Below are 22,601 nucleotides of genomic sequence, written 5' to 3'. Positions count from 1 at the left end.
CGGTAAAGAAATCTATTTTACCTACAGAGGAAATAATAAATAAATCTGTTGGCAAGCCTGGTTAATACATCGCCTGGCAGGGCTGGCACCACTGATTTAAATTTTAAAAGGAAAGAACGTAAACGTAACGGTCAAGTCAAATAATTACATTCTCGCACAGTTTTTAATTATTATTTGATATAAAATAAACGACTAGTTAAAAGGTAATCAAGTGTTATTACTGTTCATGTTTTGTTAATTGCTCCAATTGTACTTTTCCATTTGAATTTTTAAAGGAATATTTATGGAACGTAAGTTTGTTGGGGCGCAACAATGTTTATAACATAACCTATAAAAAAGTAACAACTTCTACTAATATCGAATTAATAAACTAATAATAAATAATTAGGCGGTAAATAATAAGAAAATGTCTAGTTTAGTTTATTTATGAGTAATTAACTTTATATTTCAGCGAATTTGTCTTAGATTAATTGAAAAAACATTTTATTTGAATCGAAAATTATTTTTCGACAGTGTAAAATTATTTTCAATATTTGTTTTCAATATCCAGCTAAACATTGAACACTAGGATAATGAGATCGTATTGAAACGCAACGATCACGATCTATATTGAGAGTATTTTTTCTAATAATCAATTCACTCTCTATTTCCTTCCGTGATTTAATTAGTTTATCAAGAACATCTTCGGCATTTGCTTTTTGTCCCAAAATATTAGTCACATTTTCAGCAAGTATTTTTCCACTGTCAATCAATCTGTAAACGAATTTTAATCGAATAGAAACAAATTTTCCTTTTAGTAAAAAAAAATTGTTTTATATTTCGTGATTATTATTATTAATTTAAATTTTTAACCCCATTTGAGGAATGTCACGACAATTTTCAACGGATTCACGACGTTGACGTTCATTCAAACATGTTTGAGTTAATTTCATTGCTCGATCAAAATTTCTCACATTATTATTAATTTTATCTAATAATTCCTCTGTTTTTGATATTGATCGCAGACACTGAAAGTATTTTTTTAATTAAAATAATTATTTTTCCAGCAAAATAATTATTTTTCCAATAATATAATTAATTTTTTGTGTAAATAAATTTTTTGAAGTTTAAATTTTAAATTGGAAATGAAAAATTAATAATTAGAAAATTGTAAGTTATAAATTAAAAATTAGAAATTTGTAGGTAAATTAATAATTAAAAATTGTAAATTATAAATTAATAATTAGCAAATTGTAAATTATAAATTAAAAATTAGAAAATGGTAAATTAATAATTAGAAAATTGGAAATTAGAAATTAAAAATTAGAAAATTGTAAATTAATAATTATAAATTAAAAATTAGAAACTTATGAATTAAAAGAAAAATTAAACGATAATTACCTCCGTCAAATTGTTTTCAAGTTGAATGCATTTTTTAATTGTTTCGTTAATTTTTTCATCTAATACGAAATCAATTTTATTCGCTTGACCACGAAGATCGTTAGCTGACGATTCGTGAATATTTTTCATATTTGTGCGTAAAATTTGAGATTTTTGTAGAGTATTTTGACTCTGGATGATTGATTCTTTGAAAAATTGTTCGTAACTCACCGTCGATGATTGACTGTAAAATATATTTTTCCCTTTTTAGTAAGAAAAATGAAAAAACAAAATTATATTATAAATAATAGAAAAAAAATATATTAAATATTTAATAAATAACAATTTATTTAATACAATATTTATCGAAATATTTGTTTGTTAAACGATCAAATTGCAAAACATTTATTAAATATTAAATATATTAGAAAATATAATTTAATTAAATGTAAATTAATTTAACTATATTAAAACTATAAATTAATTTAACTACATTAAAAATATAAATTATTAAATATATTAAATAATATAATTTATTATTAATTTAATTATCACTCGAACGAAAAAAGGATATCAAAAATAAAGAAATAGAAAACTTGAAAGGACAATATTTTGCTAAAAAAATAATTGTTAAATCGTTATTTAGAATTTTTCAAATTGTATTTTAAAAATATTAATTATTTATTAATTATTTATTAATTAACATTATTTTTATTTTCATTTTGATTTGATTTCTATTGTTTTAGGTAAAATCATGTCTCTCACGTACTTTTGTGGCAATCGAATGGATCCAGGATACAATAAAATATTCGAGAAAGTAATTTTCGAGCCAATACAATTTGTGTCAATTTCGAAAGAATTTTCCTTCCTGGACCAATCGCATTCGAGTCTCTCCTTCGAGTCCTTCAATTCTTGAATTTGAAGATTCAAATGATTTTTACATCGTTTATAAATATGTGAAATCTCCTCAGAAACAATTGATTCCTGCGTGATAAAATTAAATTTTCAATTTTGAAAAACAAAATCAGGTTTGTAAAATTAGTTTTTCAATTTAATTATTTTTTTTCTTATTTAATTTATCTAATTATAAATGTACTTTAATTATTTCTTCATCGACTTGATCGTGAACGAGTTCAGATTCCTTTCGCAAACATCGAATTGATTTTGTTTCGTTATTAATTGACTTGACTAATTGAAGGGCATGAGATGATTTTTCCAAACGCTTCTTTTCGTTAATTAGTAAATTTATCTCTGAATTTTGATCGGAAATATTTCTTTCTAATTCCAATTTCCATTTAAAGACAATGCCGGTCCTTTCACGTAATTTCATCTTATTGCATAAAGAATCACTATCGAATTTTGCGAAAGAATTTTCCATTGATTTCAGAGCCATGAAGGATAATAATCTAAAAGAAAATCACGACTGCAGTTTAAATAACTTCAATTTAATTATATTTTAGAAATATAAATAAACGACCCGAAAAAAAGTATTGCTTTTAAGGAAATAATTTTTTCTGTATTTATTTTATATTATTTTTAACGTAATAATTGATAATTTCATAAACTTAATAATATATTTAATCATCTGTAAATTTTTTCTATTTTTTTTTTTATTGCAAATACCTGCGAAGAATTTTATTAAAAATTTTTAAAATAATTGAATTTTTTGTACGAGAAATTTAATTAAAATTGTATTCAAAATAATTGAATTCCCAAACAGTAGAATTTTTTCATTTATTAAAATAATTGAATTTTTGCGAAGAATTTTAACAAAACTCTTTAAAATAATTAAATTCCTGCCGAAAATTTAATTATTTACAAAACTAATAAATTGAATTCTTTTTAGAAATTTTATAAACAATTGATTTAAAAAAATTGAATTCCTGTGAATAATTTTCTTTAAATTTAGAAAAATAATTAAATTTTTTCCTAGAATTATTTTGAAAGTATTTTATTAAAATTTGTGAAAATAATTTAATCTTTTCAAAAATTTATTTAAAATTGTATTCAAAATAATTAAATTTCCCTAAAGAATGTTTTCCATTTATAAAAATAATTGAATTTTTGCAAAAAATTTCATTAAAGTGATTGAAAATAATTAATTTTGGACATAGAATTTGTTTTATTTATGAAAGTAATTAATTTTTTTGAAAATAATTTAAATTCCTTGACATGAATTTTATTATTTACAAAAACAAAAAATAATTAATTTTTTTCCAGAAAATTTTATTAAAATTGTGAAGAATTTTATTATATTTTCAAAAACAATTGAATTCTTTTAAAGAATTTTATTAGATTTTTTGGAAAGTAATTAAATTCCTATTAAAAATTGAATTAAAATTGTATTCAAAATAATTGAATTCGCGTGAAGAATTTTATTAAAATTAAATATTTAAATTAAATAAACGAACCGGAAAAAAGAAGTCTTTGTTGTTTTGAAATTAATAATTTCATTAATTTAATAATTTATTTAAAATTTAACTTAATAATCATATTTGAATAAAATTATATTAATTACGATGCATTATTGAAATTTTCTTGATTCGATTTAAGTAAATTTTCGAATTTTGTTTTGTTTTCTTCAGGACTGAATCGTGACTGAGAGTATTTATCGACATTTGGTCGTGTTCCTGAAATTGATGCCAAAGATGTCCAATAATCGAAGGGAACTGTTTTCGAAATTGGCCCTAAAGGTGGTGGAGACAAAACATTCGGTATGAGAGGACATTTAACTTCTGTTGTTGTTTTTCTATTTTCCTAGAATTCAGAATTTTCTTTAATTTTCTTTACGATTTATTCTTTCGTGATTTATTTATTTTTTTACCATTTATTCTTTATTAATTTTTATTTTCTAACAATTTCTTACTTTTATTATAATTTGTACATAATTGTTGTTATTTTTATTAACGTTTTCTCGCCCGCAAAACAATTTTTACCCTTTTACCATTTTAACCATTAATTTTTAAAAATTAAAAATTAAACAAATTTTGTTTGTACCATTTTTTACATTTTAAAAAATTTTTGTTAATTAAAAAAATTGTATTCCCTTTTTTTCAAAATTGTTTACCTCATCTTTAAATTTTTCCGCTGTAATTTCATTCTGCTGTTTACTTTGAAATTTTGTGGGAAAATATTCTTTAATTTGATTTTCTTTTTTTGAAATTTTCTTATTAAAGAAAAAAATTGGTTCCGATTTGGGATGAATTTTAATCTCTCGAGTTTGAGTTCCCTCCGGCATGATGATTATATTTTTATAATTAAAAAAGAAAAGAGAAGAAGAAAACAAACCTAAAATAGAAAAACTGTGACATTTGCCACTTATATTGAAAAAAACAAGTGAATATTCTTTTTTCTGTTTTATTTTTGTATTTTTTTTTACTATAAAACTGACAAAATTCTGCAAAATTCTTTTCGATAAATCATTCTTTTTAAATTTTCATTTTATATTCTGTCCCAAAATTTCGGTTGTTGATGGATAGAATGATCGAAGAACTAGTCCACGATCTCGATCGATGTACAAAGATTTTCGCTTAACAATTATTTCTTTTTCCAAATTACTTCTTGACTTCACTAAACCAGCTTGTGCATCTTCGGCTCTTCTCAATTTAATCATCAACTTCGATATACTCTCTCCTAGATTTTTCACTTCCTCAATGAGTCTGCAATGATATTAAATTTCAAGTCAAAAAATTTATTTAAATTTACTTTTCACAATAGAAAAAGTAATAGAAAAGTATTATTCGAATTTTTGAATGTATTTCTTTTTGCTATTGAATTTTTGAATGTATTTTTTTATTTCTTTTTTCTGTAAAGAAAATAGAAAATATTGTTTGAATTTTTGAATGTTTTTTTATTTCGTTTCTCAGTAAAGAAAATAGAAAAATAAATTGTATCTAATTTTTTGAATGAAAAAAAAAAGAAATCTAAATAATGGTAAGAAAAAAATTATAAATTACAAAAATAAATTCAATTAACCCATATTGTGGAATATCTCGGCAATTTTCGACATTCCGCCGTTGAAGACGTGTCGATAGACGACTTTGTGCTACTTTTAAAGCATCATTTAAACTTTTTGTCGATCCTCGAAGTTCTACAATTAAATTCTCAGTAATTGTGAGCTCCTGTAAGCACTTGAAAAAATTTATAATATAAAATTTTAGTTTTCTAAAAATGGAAAATATTATTTATAAATTTTTGTTAAAATAATTTGTTTTGTAAAAAGTGAAAATAATTTTAATAATATATTTTTTTCTTATTTTTGCAGCTTTCTACCTTGAGAAGTTCTTTTTCCAAATTTTGACAAACTTGTTCAGTGAGAGTAATTTTCTCGCCCAATGCTGAATTCACCCGATTCGATTGCATTCGAAGATCTTTCAATGAATTGGAATAATTGACATTCAAAGTGGATCGCAAATTTATGGAACGTTGTCTTGAATTCTCAGCTACTGTTAAATTTTCCTTTGTGAAATTATCGTAATCCTCGGGTGTTATTTGACTGACAGGAGAATTTTAAAAAGAAAAAGGTATGAATTTTTATAATTTTTTGCAACAAAATTTGCTTTATTATTACTATACTTAATGTAGAATTATATTAAATTATTATAATTAATAATTATTATTTAATATAGTAATGATAATAATATTATTATTAATAATAATATAGAATAATCAGATTAGCTGACTGATAACAATTTTATTAACTTATTCAGTTTTCTTAAATTTGATAAAGTTTACAACTTTCACGATCAATATATTAGAAGATAAAATATTTTTCAAATCAAATTTTTATTCATTTTCATCTGTAAAATTTGTTTTATTTCTTTATTGTAAATTCCTGCGAAGAAATTTATTAAAAGTTTTAAAAATGAATTCTATAGTCGAGAAATTTTATTAAAAATTTTTTAAACTATAATTAAAATAAAGTCTTTTTAGATATTTAATTAAAATTAGTATGTATTCAAAATAATTGAATTTCCGTGAAGAATTTTATTAGAATGTTTCTAAATAATTTAATTCTTGCTAAGAATTTTATTATTTACAAAAATAATCGAATTCTTTCAAGAAATTCTTTTAAAATTTGTAGGTAGAAAAATTTAATTCTTGAGAAGAATTTTCTTTATATATAAAAATAATTAAATGTTTACCCAGAATTATTCCGAAGTATTTTTTTGCAATTTTTAAAAATAATTTAATCTTTTCAAAAATTTATTTAAAATTGTGTTCAAAATAATTGAATTTTTGCCAAGAATTTTGTTAAAATGATTGAAAATAATTAATTTCGGATATAGAATTTCTTTTATATTTATTGAAGTAATTAATATTTTGAAAGTAATTTGAATTTTTGACATAAATTTTATTATTTTCAAAAATAATTGAATTGCTTAGAAGAATTTTATTAAAATTTAAAAAAAAATTGAATTCTTATAAAGAATATTACCAAATTTGTGAAAATAATTAAAAACTTTCCAAAAAATTTTTGCGACGAATTTTAGTTATAAAAATAAAATTTCCAAATTTTTTATCAAGATTTTTAAAAATAATTCAAATTTTTGCGATAAATTTTATAAATTATGAAAATTATTGAAATATTGCTAAGAATTTCATTAACATTTCTGAAAATAATTGAATTTTTTTCGAGGAATTTAATTAAAATTGTATTGAAAATATTTCAATTCTCATAAAAAGTGTAGGTAATGAAAATTTTTCAAAATAATTGAATTCTTTGCGACGAATTTTAATTAATTAAATTTAATTGAAATTGTTATTAAAATAATTGAATTCTCGTGAAGAAGAATTTTCTTCATTTACAAAAATAATTGAATTTTTGGAAAGAATTTTATTAAAATGTTTCAAAATTTATAATTTCGTGCAAAGAATTTTTTTATTTATGATAATAATTGAATTTTTGCTACGAATTATTATTATTATTATTATTTTAGAATTATTTCAAAATATTTTATTGAAATTTTTAAAAATAATTGAATTTCAGAAACTGAATCTCAGAAATTTATTTAAAATTTGTATTCAAAATAATTGAATTTTCCTAAAAAATTTTTTCCGCATTTATAAAAATAATTGAATTTTTGCAAATAATTTCATTAAAATGATTGAAAATAATTTAATTTTTTCTTGAAATTAAATTAAAATTGTATGCAAAATAATTAAATTCATTCGAGGAATGTATTTAAAATTTTTTTGAAAATAATTGAAGTCTCATAAAAAATTATATGAAAAATTTTTTGAAAATATATTTTTGCGAGTAATTTTATTAAAATTGTTTTGAAAATAATTGAATTGATATACGAAGAATTTTACTAAAATTTATTTTTCAAAATAATTGATTTCTTTCTATAAACTCTATTAAAATTATATTGAAAGTAATAATTGAATTCTTATAAAGTACTTTATCAAAATTTTTGAAAATAATTAATCAAGAATTTCATGAAAATTATTGAAAATAATCAATTACTCAGTTAATAAGTACGAATGTATTTAAATCTTGCTAGTTGTTTATAAAAGTTGTAAACTTGGCCATAAGGTTTATTGTTATTAGATATATTTTGAACTAACTTAGCGGGAACTCTAGTGACACCATCTTTGAACATAATTAAAGAAGACGAATTTTTCAGGCCCAAACAATAAGCATCAATATCATAAGTATCAGCTTTATCCGTCCAATCTGATTCCATTCGATTCTTAAAACTTCTGAGTTCAAGTAATTGCTCTTCAATGTCTTCTTTACTTTTTTCGAGAAATTTTCTCACCTCCCAACAGAGTGCTAATTCCTTTAAAACAAAAAATTCTATTACAGTATAATAATAATAAATAATTTTAAGGATCAACAGAGAGCTAATTCCTTAAAAAAAATTCTATTATAGTAATAATAATACATAATTTTAAGGACTACAAAGCTTCCTCCACGAGGAAGCAAAGTAAAAGAAAATAATAATTATAGTATAATAGTAGTGATAGTATTAATAATAATATCAGTATTATCAATTTAAACAAAAAAATATGAAATTTTGAAACTATATTATTGTATATATTAAATTTTCAGCGATGGAGAAATATCCTTCAGCTCTGCACCTTTACTAATTCCGCTTCAACATCGTCTTTCACGAGATCCGGCTCAAGTCTAGTGGAACGAAGCTGCAAGAACTCAGCAGCAATTGATTCGGGTATCGTGAGAACTGACAGAGACTGCTGGACACGACGTCGCTCCCCATCTTGCAATTCAATTTCCTGAGTTATGTCAAGAAGGGCTCGCTCCAATTCCGTTTTCCATCGATGAACAATACCCGCTCGTACACTGAGCCGATCTCTATTTTCCAGTTGGCTCTTATCAGTTTCTTTATAAATCTCCTCTTTTGATTGTCGGGCATCCGATCTTATTATTCTGCGCATATAGAAAACAATTTTCTCCGTTCATCTTATTTTCAAGGTAAGCAAAAATATACATAAACTTTAGTTCATTTCGAATTAACTTCAAAATTTTAAATTAATTTTGAATTATAGTTTAAAATTAATTGCAAATTTAATTCACTGGTTTAGTTGAATAATTAAGGATCAAGTAACTCGTCCGTTTGGTATTAGCGCGTGCGTCCGAACGTTGAGCGAGTTATTTGATCCAGAGCCTTAATTTAATCCTCCTGCTTATACGTTTCCACTAAAAAAAAAAAAATTTATCAATTTTTTTAAATCAAAATGATTGAATGATTATTTTAAATGAGAATTTAGTTATCCTGTTTTTTTAAACAAAAATGATTGGAAGATTATACTCGGCTTTATTTTATGCGCAGGAGAGTTAATTTAATTTAATAAGTTTATTCAATAATTTAGTTTAATTTCAGTTTTAAAGTAGAACAAGAAGAGGATTTAGTTTAGATTTTAGATAAAAGCATTGAAAGCTAAAAGATTTTTTTTCGATACAAACTGAGCTTCTCGAATTTTCTCGGTGGACTCGTTGAAAAATGTTTGATTATGAGCTCGCCATTCGCCGGGACTGTAACGAGTTATTGAGTAGCGATCGACTACGGGACGTACTCCCGTCATTCCACTGTGGGGACTGTATGTCACGCAACCTGTCGCCCAAGGTCCAATTGGTTCCATGGGACCTTCACTTTTCACGGGATGTTTATCTTCTTGTTGAGGAAAATACGGAGGATTTTCTCCAATTTCGTGGTGTTCCTTCAAAGCATTCGTCATTGGAGGAGATTTCTCCTCCGTCTAGAGAGAGGGAGAAATATTATTAAAATACATCTTGCTATATATATTTACAAACTATAAATAATTTTCTGCAATTTCGAAGCATTTCTAGAAATTTTTACTGTACTTTCCAAAGTCAAATTTATTGATTTTTGCGTGGGTTTTTCAAATTTCTATTCAAATTTACTATTTTAATAGAAATTTATTATCTAATTTTTATTAAAATTTACGAATAGTTAATATAAATTTCTAATTTGTAGTAAAATTTATAAATTTTTAGAGAATTTTTTAAATTTTTTAAAGAATTACAAATTTTTACTGTAATTTTTTAATTTTTATTAACATTTACCAACTTTTATTGTAAATTTCTAATTTCTAGTAAAATTAATGAATTTCTACAGAATTTTCTAATTTTTTTTAGATTTACGAATTTTTATTAAAATTTAGGAATTGTTAATATTAATTTCTAATTTATAGTACAATTTATAAATTTTTTAAAGAGTTACAAATTTTTACTGTAGTTATCTAATTTTTATTAAAATTTACGAATATTTAATATAAATTTCTAATTTCTAGTAAAATTAATGAATTTCTACAGAATTTTCTAATTTTTTAAAGAGTTACAAATTTTTACTGTAATTTTTTAATTTTTATTAACATTTACTAACTTTTATTGTAAATTTCTAATTTCTAGTAAAATTGATGAATTTTTACAGAATTTTCTAATTTTTTAAAGAGTTACTAATTTTTACTATAATTTTCTAATATTTATTAAAATTTAGGAATTGTTAATATAAATTTCTAATTTGTAGTAAAGTTTATAAATTTTGAGAGAATTTTTTAATTTTTTTAAAGAGTTACAAATTTTGACTGTAATTTTTTAACTTTTATTAACATTTACTAACTTTTATTGTAAAATTCTAATTTCTAGTAAAATTTATGAATTTTTACAGAATTTTCTAATTTTTTTAAAAGTTACTAATTTTTATTCTAATTTTTAAAAAATTTTTTGTACATTTCTATTTTCTAGTAAAATTGACTATTTTTTACTATATTTTTCTATAATTTTAATTACAATTGACTAATTGTTACTATAAATTTTTAATTTCTAAAAAATTTGATAATTTCTACTTAAAATTGGATAATTTCTCCAGATTTTCTAGTCTTTCTTAAAAGTTACAAATTTTTATTAAATGATTTTTTAATTATCAACAAAATTCACTAAATTTTACTACAATTTTTTAATTTTTATTAATTCTATAAAAATGTACTAATTTTTTTTTTTTACTTTAATTTTTGTATTTTGTTTAAAAGTTTAATAATTATTATTATAAATTTCTACATATCTACTAAAATTTACAAATTTTTACTATATTATTCTAATTTTAAATTAAATTTACTTGTTATTCATATAAATTTCTTATTTTTACCAAAAATTTACGATTTGTTACTTTAAATTTCTAAAATTCATCAATTTTTACTATATTTTCCACTATCTATTTAAATTTACTAATTGTTACTATAAATCTCTAATTTCTACTAGAAATTGCTAATTTTTTCAGAAGCTTCTAATTTTTATTCAAAAATACAAAGTTTTACTATTATTTTCTAATTTTTATTAAAAATTAATAATTTTTCTTTGTCTATTATTTTTCAATTGCTTTTAAAAGTTACTACTTTTGATTCTTTTTTTTCTATTGAAAATTAATACTTTGTACTGTAATTAAATTTACTATAGTTGTTATAATTTTTTTAGTTTTCGTTACAATTTTCATTAATTTTCATTAAATCTCTTTTATTTTTTTCAATTTTTCTAATTTTGACTAAAATATACTTTGTAAATTGTAAATTTTTCTCGTAAAATATAGTAAAAAATGTCAAGAGCAGAAATGCGTTGAAATTGCAGATATTTAAAAAAAATTTAAATTCTATAATTAATTTAATTAACAGTAAATATTTATTTTCTACGATTAGAAAGATTAGAAAGGTAAAAGAAAATACTAAGAAATATTTCGAATCAAGAGTATTTCCTTTCACATTTCTACATATTTTCCAAAAATCGAAAGAAATAATTATTCACCAATATTTGCGGAAAAAGAATATTTAATAATTAAATTCATTGTTAATTGAATAATTAATTTAAATACAAATATTATTTTTCAAAAATTGCCAGTCACTTTTTATCTTGAACTCACTTTTAATTCTTGAGAATCAGTGGAAGAATATTTTGCTTCTCGACTGTCGTTGGCAATTCTACTTGGTTCATTTAGTGAACATCTTTCATCAAGATTCGCTCTCTGAAGCATTGTGAGATTTTTCGTATTTCTTCTTGTAAAACTGTTCGATCTCTGTGCGTATAGAAACAAAAATGATTGTATGTAAAAGTTTCTTCACTCCAGAGAAAACAAACTTGATTAACTCACCTGGAGGATATGGCTTTTTCCGTGAGATTGGAAGGGCTGTTTCCTAGGTGCTAACATTGTAGGTGAATTCAACAATGAATTTATCGATCTGATGCGTGGAGGAAGACAAGCGAGAGGAGAATTTATTTACAAATGAGAAAAAAAAGTGTGGGTGTTTTTCTTTTGACTTTTAGATTTTGAGGTTCAAAAACTAGACTCATTTCACTTCTGTATATTTTTTGGGGAACTTTTCGAAATATTTCTGATACTAAAAAATTGTTCTGTCAATTGTTTTTTTTTTTTTTTTTGTTTTTGGTTGCCACAAGTCAGGAAATGTCAGGAAATTCCAGGAATAGTCAGAGAAAATAGAATTGGTTTGGGAAATCAGGGAAAAGTCAGGGATTTTTATTAAAAGAAATGGAAGGAATTAAATTTTTAGAATACGAAAATTCTGAATTTTTGGGTCTTTTTGTGAAATGTAATTGAATTCTTGCAAAATATGTTTGAAAATAATTACACGTTTCGAGGAATTCACTTAAAATTGTATTAAAAATAATTTAAATCCTAGGAAAAATTTTATTATTTATGATAATAATTGAATTCTTACCAACGAATTTTATTTCATTTTTTTAAATAATTGATTTGATGTGAAACATTGTATTATACTTATAAAAATAATTGAATTCTTGTGATGGATTTTATTAAAATTTTTGTAAATAATTTTTTTTTTTTGAAAAATGTTTTATAATTATATTCTTAAAAGTTATTGAATTTCAAAAGGTTTAAGTTTGAATTTTTTGCAAATCTTAATTCCTGAGGAAAAATAATAATGATTAAATATTTATTCAAAAATGAAGTTATTAATGCTTTTTAATAATTTTCTAATTAAAAATATTCGTAAATAAATGTAATAGAAAATTTTTTTTGAGTATCTAATAATTTTGAGAGTGAATCAGAATATTCTTTAGGGTCGCAGGGAAAAAGGTAAAATTTTTGTCTGGAAATCAAGGAAAAGTTAGGGAAAAACAAAATTAAATTTTTGTGGCAACCCTGAATATTTTTCTAAATACTATCTTTGCTTTTGGAAATTGATAAAAGAAAATTAGTAAAATTTCTGTGCAAGATAATAATAATAGAAATAGTATGTTATTGTTATTTTTTTTTGATTCGCAGTAAATGGAGATTTAGCCGTAGGATTTCTTATCGACTGAAGCGATGGGGGTGTGTGTGGAATTGTAACGATAAGGGGTGGTTCCAGGGGGATGAGAAAGCTGTTCAATCCTAAATCCTCGAACGTTGGCCGTGGTCGAGTGGACCCGATCGTGCCTGACAAGGTGGTCAGAAGGCCTCGTTGAGTTTGTTCAAGCGAACGACCGGGCTCAACTGAATACACACACCCACCAACCAAACTGTACGTTTGGCCAAATCCCCTTAATCATCAGACCGCCGATCTACCGTCAGTGGTTCACCACCTTTCCTATTGTTTCACTTTCGAAACATCAGAGAGCGAAACCATTAAACGAATCTGTCAAACTTGACTGGAAAAATACGTTCAATAGTTTTCATGATAGCTATAGCGATATCAAAGTATAATTTTCATTTTCACGATAAAAGATATTTATCACTTATTATTTTTATTAGGCAAATTAAACAATTTTTTTCTTTTCAAATTCCAATTTCGCAATAATTTCAGATTCAAAAATTTAAAACATTCAATTATCAACTAATTTACTAATTAATTATAATTATTTATTGCTTATTTTCAATACAATCTCAATAAAATTTTTCAAAAGAATTAAATTATTTTTCAATATTTGAAAAAATTCGTCGCAAAAGTTAAATTATTTTCAAAAAAATGCGATTAAATTTTTTAGGAGAATTGAAATATTTTCCATACAATTTTGATTAAATTTCTCAAAAAACTTGAATTATTTTCGCTAATTTTAATCAAAAATAGTAAAAAGGAAAGCAAAAGAAAATATATTTTACAGGAGAAAATTTTTGTGATTATATTTTAAAATTGTAAAAAAGAAATGAAAATGTCATTATATTCAAAAATAGTATAGAAAATAAAATAAAGATTGAATTCTAATATTTTTTTTTTTATTTTACAGATGAGGAAAAAAATGTGCGTCCCTGATGAGAAATTTGATCGAGAATCGACGTTATATATATACGAGACATTGTTTGGCGAAAGAGGCATGGCCATTCCAGGTTTTCAACCCTTAAATCCTTGACGATTGTCGCATTTCTCCTCGAATGGGGAATTGGTAGACGCGAGATAGAAAGAGGTAATGGAAAGAGGATTCCGTTTTTCAACGAAGCGACATGCAGTAAACCATTAGCTCGTGTAAATGCTACTTTATGATTCGTATGGAATTCCTCCCAGAGTGTCAGGGACGCAATTGAAAACAGGAATATGGAAGAATTTTCAATGTTTTCAAACCAATTTGATTTTTAACGGTAAGTAAATAAATTATATAAGGCAGAATTAAATGAGCGCAATTAGATTTTTTATATAAATTTTGGATCAAATTGAATAAATTAATATTATCAGTTTGTTTACTTCTTGGTTGAGATTTCCATTTCAGGTGCAATGCAACAGGCATTAATGTCATCAATTATTCTTCATTTTAATTATAAATTCCTTCGAATAATTTAATTATTTTCATTTTTTATAGAATTCTTTATAAGAATTAAATTATTTTCAATACAATTGTTTAGAAAAATATTAAAAATTGTTGCAGTTTCCGAAGTATTTTAATATTTAATGTTTATAAAGAATTATATTAAAATTATATTGACAGTAATTGAATTCTTGATAATAATTTTATCAAATTTTTTTTTAAATGAATTAAATTCTTTTGAAGGATTGTATTAAAATTTTCCAAATTAGTTGAATTCTTTCCAGAAATTTTATTAGAATTTTTTTAAATAATTCAATTTTCACGAGAAATTTTATAAAAAGGTTATATTATATTATAAAATATTTTAATAAAACGATAGAAAATAATTTAATTTTTGCGAGGAATTTTTTTATTTATATCAAAATAATTGAATTCTGGTTAATAATTATATAAAAGTTTTTGAAATGAATTAAATTCTTTTGAATCATTTTATTAAAAATTTTAGAAATAATTTAATTCTTTCCAGAAATTTTATTAGAATTTTTGAAAATCATTCAATTTTCACGAGAAATTTTATAAAAAAGGTTTAAAATTTTTTAATTCTTTCGAGAAATTGAACTAAAACTGTGTTAACAATAATTGAATTGTTGGGAAGAATTATTTTTACAATTTTTGAACTTAATTGAATTGTTTAAAAGGAATTTTACTAAAAGTGTTTTAAAAATATAATAATTTTTGAACATAATTGAATTGTTGAAAAGAATTTTATTAAAATGTCTGAATAAATATAACTGAATTCTCACTAGAGAATTTTATAAAAAGTCTTGGAAATCCGAAATTCAATTATTTTCAAAAATTTTAATAATACCTTCTTGGCAAAATTTCAATTATTTTCAAAAATTTTACTCAAATTAATGATTTTCAATATAGTTACTGTTTTAATAAAATTTTCCAGAAGAATTCAATTATTTAACAAAACTTTTAATAAATATTCTACGCAATAACATTTCATTATTTTCATGAATAATAAAATTTTCACAGGGATACAATTTTTATAAATTTCTGCGCAATAATTCAATTATTTTCAAAAGTATTAAAATTCTTTGCAGAAATTCAATTCTGCACAAAAATTAAAACAAATTCTCGTCAAAATGTCAATTATCTTTATAAATAATCAACAAATATTAATTATTTTCTAAAAACTGTTCTCAATTCAATGAATTTCAATATCTACTATTTTAATAATAATTTCCAAAAGAATTCAATTATTTAAGAGAAAATTTAATAAAATTCTATATACACAAACATTCAATTATTTTCATAAATACTAAAAATTTCACAGTGTAATAAAATTCATTGCAGAATTTCAATTATTTTTAATACAATTTTAATCAAGTTCCTCGAAAAATATAATTATTCTTAAAAATTTTATTAAAATTTGTCAAAAGAATTCAATTATTTTCACAAATAATAAAATTGTTAATTCTGGAATTCCAATTATTTAAAAAATTTTAACAAAATTTTTCGCAAAAATCCAATTATTTTCCTAAATATTAAAATTCTTGTCAGGGATTCAATTATTTTTATAAATATAATAAAATTCTTTTAAGGAATTCGATTATTTTCGTAAATAATAAAACTATAATGGCAGAATTTTGAATAAAATTGTAATCAAATTTCTCGAAAAATGTAATTATTCTTAAAAATTTTATTACAATTCGAATTGTAATAAAATTTTTAATAGTCATAAGAATTCAATTATTTATAAATTTGTTGATAACATATATTCTTTATGAGAATTCAATTTCAAGAAACATTCAATTATTCAATAAATTATTTATTTTTGTATATTTAAATAATTGAATTCTCGTAGAATTTTCTGATAAAAATTTTTATTTAAAAATGAATTTCAGTCAAAATTTTAGATCAAAATTGAATATTAAAATCATTATATAGAATGCATTTTTAGAAATAATTGAATTTTGAAAAGGTTTCATCTTATTTCTTCATGTTTTATAATAATAGTTGAATTTCGAAAAGGTTTGAATTTGAATCTTTTGAAGAATTTTAATTCCTGTGGAAAAATAATAATGATTAAATATTTATTTAAAAAAGGAGTTATTGATGTTTTTGAATAATTTTACAATTAAAAAAATTTGTAAATAAATTTAATAGAACCTTTTTCTTCAGCATCTAATAATTTTTAGAGTGATGAATCATAATATTTTTTAGGGTCAGGGAAAAAGTCAAAATTTTATCTGGAAATCAGGGGAAAGGCAGGGAAAAAACAGAATTAAATTTTTGTGGCAACCCTGATTAAAATTTATATTTTCTTTTTATTTACATATTTAGGTTATTGATCTAAATTTACATTAATTAGTTTATTGAACTAAATTTATATTTAGTTTATTGAACTAAATTTACATTTAGTTTATTCAACTAAATTTACATTTAGTTTATTCAACTAAATATTTATTATTAATTTAAATAATTGAAATTACGTGAATTATCCTGAAATTAATATTATATATTTACAGGTACAGAAGATTAATTGCCCGGCGTTTGGAAAGGAGAAAAAACTATATGAAGTCATTAACAAGATGACTTCTGACATAAAATGGATGGTCACCATATCAGTCTCAAAGTCTGACGCTTAATCACCATCCTCCTTATTTCCGGATGAGTTATGTACAACGAATAACAGACCAGTTTGCGGGGTGAGATCGACATGGGTTTTTCGCTGGCGGCGGTTAGTCGGCCGCATCACCCGGAGAAGCAAGAGATCGAGAGAGAGAAAGAGAAAGAGAGAGAGTCCTGGGGATTTCGACAGGATGGAAGGCGTGCCGAGTGGAGAAGCCACACCCAACAACCCCTTCGAAAGCGGAAGTGAGTACGAGGGTGGAGTCTACCAATGACATAGTGGTGTCGTGGAGCCGAGTCAGCTGACAACCTGGCCTTGGAGCCGCCCCCGTGGCTAACTAACAAGCTCCACGATGACGAGTGCGGCAGCCACTCGGCCAGCAAGTCCTCTCGCTCACTCCCCCTCTTTAAAAGAGCCATTCTCCAAAGGTGTTACATGTCGTTGCGTTACGCCGGGGATCGCATGTCGTTACAATAGCGACTTGTCGATGTGTGCCCCCGTCTTCTGCTCTCAAAAATCACACATACACACAGTAACAGGAGCAGCAGCAGCAGCATCTTTGCAGAGTTTACTTGCAATTGTATCCGATGGGAGTGCACACAAATGCAGCATTTGCCACATTTCTACGTGTTCACCACCCCTCAACGTTGCTAGCCGCGTCAAGATCTACGGCCAGGATACCAGGGAGAATTGGCCGGGACACTGCGAGTTCCTGCAACTGGAAGGCAACCGCCAGTCTGGGGATGTTCGACTTTTGATCGGGCGCGGAGAATGGGCACAGGTCAGTCGACTTGAGTATTTCAATTTACTATATACCCAAATTCTTCTTTTTTCAATCTTTCAAAATTTCTACTATTTATACTGTTTTGTGAATTTAAAAGAAAAAACGCGAGTGAATTCTGTGCGCAAACAAAATTATGATTCAGTATTTCACAGAAATTTATCAAACTATTGGAAATGTTCGGTGGTGATTTATCCAAGACAAGTGGTGTGTATAGTGATTTCAATTTTTTTTAAAGAATATTGGACCCGATTGATTCTTTATCGATATTTTTGGTGGTTTTTGGAAACTTGCTCCTATGAGATAAGGAAGATTAGGAATTTTTTTATTTATCAAAATCTTAATGAGAGACTTCGACTATATTTTTAACTGGGCGATTTAAATCTTCGATAAAATTATTTTTATAGTCAATTTTTGAGAGGAAATCAATGGTCAGAAAATATTCTTGACCATTTTTTAGATTTTTATTTTTCTTCAAAATTGATGGCTTTTTAAAATCCATCCATAATTTTGCAAAAAATATGTTTTTGTTATTTTTTTACAAAAAAGTGCAAAATAAAAAATTGATTTTTACAATTTTTGAAGCATTGTTTTGAAAAAAAATATTGTTTTTAGGTTGAAAATACTAAAACAAAAACCATTGTTATGTAATTTTTTTCTATGGAAATTCACTTGTTTATTTTTCTAACAAATTTCAAATCATAATTTTTTAAAATAAAAAATATAAAATATAAAAAAGTTTTGATAAAATTATATGATTTGAAATTAGAAAAAAAGTGAGAAAAAAACAAGTAAATTTCCATATAAAAAAATTGTATAATACTTAGTGGTATTTTTTATCAATTTCAATCTAAAAACAATGTTTTTTTTTCAAAAAAGATAAAAATCGATTTTTTCATTCGGCACTTGTTTGTAAATGCAAAAACATATTTTCTACAAAACTACGGATAGATTTTAAAATCTATCAATTTTTAAAGAAAAATAAAAATCCAAAAAAGATCAGAATATTTTCTGAACATTAATTTCCTCTCAAAAAATACTAAAAAAAAAATTTTGTGGAAGATTTAAATCATTTTCTTGATTAGGCAAAAAAGTTTAAAAATCATTGAATTTTTGTGAAGTGGTTATAAAAAAAGTTTGAAAATAATTGAAATCAAATTTAATTCATTTGAAGGTCTCTATATCAAAATTTTTAGAAAATAATTAAATTCTTGACAGAATTTTATTATAATTTTTCTAAATAATTTAATTCATTCATGGAATTTTATTTTATTTATTTATTTATTTACAACATGAGATCCCGCGATCCAAAGTGGATCATAAATGGGTAACGAGAAGTCATACAATCTTATCGTGAAAACCATTTAAATATTGAAAATAATTTAATTCTCGCAAAGAATTTAATTATTTATGAAAATAATTCAATTCTTCTAAAGAATGTTTTAAAAATTTTTGAAAATAATTTTATTTTTGGCAAAAACTTTATTAAAATTTTCGAAAATATTTAAATAGTTTTGAAGAATTTATTTGAATTTTATAAAGAAAATTTCTTTCAAGTTTTTAAAATAATCGTGTTTATAATAATAATTTTATTACATTTTATTAAAATTTTTATAGAAAACAATTAAATTCTTCTTAGAATTCTAATAAAATTTCTTTAAATTATTGAAATTAATTCAAGGACTTTTATTAACATATAGAAAACAATTAAAATTAAAGTATTTATCAAAAAATTGGAATATAATGAAGTTTTTTAATAATTTTTACTAAAAATTTTCAAAGTATTTGAATTTTATGAAGAATTTCTTTAATGTTTTCAAAATAATCATGATTTTTTAATAATTGAAATTAATAGTTTTATTATTAAATTTTATTAAAATTATTAAGCAAATTAAAATTCTTTTAAATAATTTTATTAGAGGTTTTCGCAAATAATTAATTTTTTTTTGAAGAATTACTTTAAATTTCTTGTAAATAATGTAATTTTTTGTATGAAATTAAAATAGAAATTTACAAAAAGAATTTTATCAAAACTTTTGAGAATAATTGAATTTTTTAGAAAAATTTTCTTATTATTTTTAAAAATATATAATTGAATCCGTTCAAGAAATTGTATTAAAATTACATTGAAAATAATTTAATGTTTCGGAGTATTTTATCAAAATTTTAGAAAATAATTGAAAAGTTTCGAAAAATTTTTTAAAATAATTGAATCCTTTTGTGAAATTTTACTGAAATTGTTTTGATTACAAAGTAATTTTATTATTATTATAATTAAAATTTTTCGTGGCATTCATGAAATTCTTTGTAGTTTTGAAATTAGGCAAAATAGAAAACTTAAAGTTTTGGGCCCGTTTTTTTGGAAAAAGATGAAAATTGTGGGCATTTTCGAAAATATGAACTATTTTCTTTCTATTTTGCATCACTAAATAAATCCATTAATACATTTTTTGAAATTCAGCGTGGTCTTTTTAATAGTTTCTAGCTTTAAAGTTTGTTGTCAAAAAAAGCAAACTTTATATATACAGTTTTGGACAATTTTTTGAAAAAAGATGAAAATCGTGGGCGCGTTGATTCCGACGTATTATGATTGTTCTGCGAAGCGTCGGCTATGCTAAAACGTTTACAAAATTTACATTCTGGACATTCCTTTAGAGAATAAAATTCACTTCATTCATTAAAAAAAAAAAAAAAAAAAATTCTCTCCTTGTGATAATTTTTTGTTGATAAAACATTTTGAAATAGGAAGATTAGGATTTTTTTCTAAAAATTAAATAGAAATTTAGTATAAGGATAGAAATTTTTTTGGAGTAAATCTTGCTATACGTTTGATGTAAATTTCACTAAATTTTACAAAAATGTTTTTCGAACATGGAGCAAAATTGACTCCGAAAATAGTAAAAAACTGGCACCTATAGTTATCAACATTCACTTAATTTTTCAACATTTTATATTGGTTTTAAGAAAGAATATTTAACTTTAAAATTCAATTTTCAAAATTAAGTGCGGGTAACAATTTTACCTTCATGTAAAAATTAACGAAAAAAAACGCAGAAGTTCTGCGGAGAGTTTAGATTTTACTGCGTATATGAATATAGCAAGAAATTAATTTAATTTATTTTATTTCCGATATAAAGTCAGAAAATTACTTAATAATTTATTAGATTTAATAAATTAAAGTAATCGAATAATTAAATTAATTTAACTATTTTACTATTTAGGAATAATGTGCTGAATAAATCAAAGTTTTCCCACTGGCTCCATTTCCAGATTTCCACTTTATAGTAAAGAGTGATTTAATTATTTTTTTTCTTTTTCTAGATTTGATTAAACAAGAGATTGAAATTACAAACTTGTTTGAAGACAAAACAACTGTAATATATAAAATTTGACGATAAGATTCTCGCAGTGTGTTTAGCAATTAAGTTTCTCTTGAAGGAGAAACAGGAGAAACTTGACGTTTTAGGAAGAAGGGAGGGAGGGAGGGGAAAATTACGCGCGCGATAAGGCAAAGGAAAGAGGTAGGTGAGGATGAAGGTAATCCCTTGGGGGCTTGAGTCGGTCTGGTTAGGTTAAAGTTGGCGTGAGGTTTAAGGATTGGATGTGCGAGAGAAGGAGGTTGGCAGTTGTCTCCATGACGAAAGGGGAATGAAAGCTTTGGTTGGCTTAGACACGGCAGTGTTTTTCTTGCCGCGGATCATTAGGACGATTAGGGTTCCTATGAAAGGGAGAGAACAGATTAGCAACTAAATTCTCTTAAAACCATCTTTCGCTTTTGTTTTATATTTTCTTTTTCTTCTTCTTTCAAATTTTTATTTCTCTCGTGGGTAAAAACAATGAATTTGCGACATTTTATTTATTCCTTATTCATTATTGCGTAATTTTCTGTTGAAAAAGAGAAAAATTATTTTTTTACTGAAATTTTCCCCTCTTTGAAAGATGAAATAATGGGGAAAAAAATCTATTTTGATAAATTTTGCACTCACTGTCTACGATTTAAATCGAAACGCCGCTTTCACTTATAAAATTGGAAATTTTTGTCATCAGTGTAAAAATTACAAATTTTTTTTTTATAGAAATAGATTATTTTTGATGTTTTCGGTATTAATTCCTTTCAAAAGCGTCAATATTATTATCAATAATTAAAATTTTTATTAATATTATAATTCAATTTTTATAGAACTTTTAATAAGAATTCTATTGAAATTCAATTTTTGTAAGAATTGCTATTTTGTAACTTTACAAAAATTATTTTCTTAACTAGCCAAACTATCCGCGCGCAAGCGCGCGGGAATGTTGTATGGGGCTGCTTATTTTAAACAATTTAAAAAATTTTAAAGAAATAATTAGGTTATAACCTAACAAAGAGATTTAACTGACTAAAATTCAAATAATTTCACTCAATGGTCTCAATTTAAATAGAATTTACATTACTAGACTTAAACTATGGCTAGAACAATTACAATTAGTATCTGGGTCATCTTTTGCATTGCTTATTTTATAAAGCCATTTTAAATTAAATACTTTTTAAAGAAATAATAATTATTACACACTGAAAAAAGTTTTACTTGAAATAGCGATAAGTT

At 23.7% G+C, this 22,601-nt stretch overlaps 3 protein-coding genes across 7 annotated transcripts in view; 1 reads left to right on the top strand and 2 right to left on the bottom strand.

The window, feature by feature from the left end:
* Positions 1 to 539: 539 nt before the first annotated feature.
* Positions 540 to 1,509, bottom strand: LOC122499829 (tektin-3-like). The gene is made up of 3 exons (XM_043608352.1): positions 1,381 to 1,509; positions 853 to 1,007; positions 540 to 753 (listed from the first exon to the last, which is right to left on the bottom strand). The coding sequence occupies exons 1-3, from the start codon at positions 1,507 to 1,509 to the stop codon at positions 540 to 542; spliced, it is 498 nt and encodes a 165-aa protein (XP_043464287.1).
* Positions 1,510 to 4,795: 3,286 nt separating this feature from the next.
* Positions 4,796 to 12,043, bottom strand: LOC122499819 (tektin-4-like). Its single transcript, XM_043608345.1, has 8 exons — positions 11,988 to 12,043; positions 11,760 to 11,912; positions 9,293 to 9,585; positions 8,446 to 8,755; positions 7,930 to 8,144; positions 5,632 to 5,854; positions 5,335 to 5,489; positions 4,796 to 5,018 (listed from the first exon to the last, which is right to left on the bottom strand). The coding sequence occupies exons 2-8, from the start codon at positions 11,868 to 11,870 to the stop codon at positions 4,796 to 4,798; spliced, it is 1,530 nt and encodes a 509-aa protein (XP_043464280.1). The 5' UTR covers positions 11,871 to 11,912; positions 11,988 to 12,043.
* LOC122500034 (protein dissatisfaction-like) overlaps positions 8,713 to 22,601 on the top strand; it is a 52,078-nt gene continuing 38,189 nt past the window's right edge. For 2 of the 5 annotated variants that reach the window (XM_043608742.1, XM_043608733.1), the window contains exons 1-3: positions 8,721 to 8,800; positions 14,081 to 14,429; positions 17,131 to 18,015. In XM_043608742.1, the coding sequence (XP_043464677.1) occupies positions 17,587 to 18,015 (429 nt within the window). In that variant the 5' untranslated portion in view covers positions 8,721 to 8,800; positions 14,081 to 14,429; positions 17,131 to 17,586. Of the gene's footprint in view, positions 8,801 to 14,080; positions 14,430 to 17,130; positions 18,016 to 18,163; positions 18,223 to 22,601 lie in introns of those variants that run through there. The other 3 variants (XM_043608747.1, XM_043608765.1, XM_043608756.1) reach the window with 3 other exon arrangements.

The sequence above is a fragment of the Leptopilina heterotoma genome, unplaced genomic scaffold (assembly GCF_015476425.1).
Source record: "Leptopilina heterotoma isolate Lh14 unplaced genomic scaffold, ASM1547642v1 Lhet_101, whole genome shotgun sequence".
Classification (NCBI taxonomy): Eukaryota; Metazoa; Arthropoda; class Insecta; order Hymenoptera; family Figitidae; genus Leptopilina; species Leptopilina heterotoma.
Note: the sequence above shows the minus strand (reverse complement) of the source record. Positions and strands in the feature narration are given on the sequence as shown.

Excerpts from the sequence above, each read along its gene's own strand:
- LOC122499829 (XM_043608352.1), bottom strand. The coding sequence starts at position 1,509 with ATGAAAAATATTCACGAATCGTCAGCTAACGATCTTCGTGGTCAAGCG. Across the intron at positions 1,008-1,380 it reads TTGAAAACAATTTGACGGAG|TGTCTGCGATCAATATCAAA; the intron begins GTAATTATCGTT and ends AAATACTTTCAG. Across the intron at positions 754-852 it reads CGTGACATTCCTCAAATGGG|ATTGATTGACAGTGGAAAAA; the intron begins GTTAAAAATTTA and ends ATTCGTTTACAG.
- LOC122499819 (XM_043608345.1), bottom strand. The coding sequence starts at position 11,870 with ATGCTTCAGAGAGCGAATCTTGATGAAAGATGTTCACTAAATGAACCA. Across the intron at positions 5,855-7,929 it reads GTCACTAGAGTTCCCGCTAA|TCAAATAACACCCGAGGATT; the intron begins GTTAGTTCAAAA and ends TTCTCCTGTCAG. Across the intron at positions 5,490-5,631 it reads TGGAAAAAGAACTTCTCAAG|TGCTTACAGGAGCTCACAAT; the intron begins GTAGAAAGCTGC and ends AATTTTTTCAAG.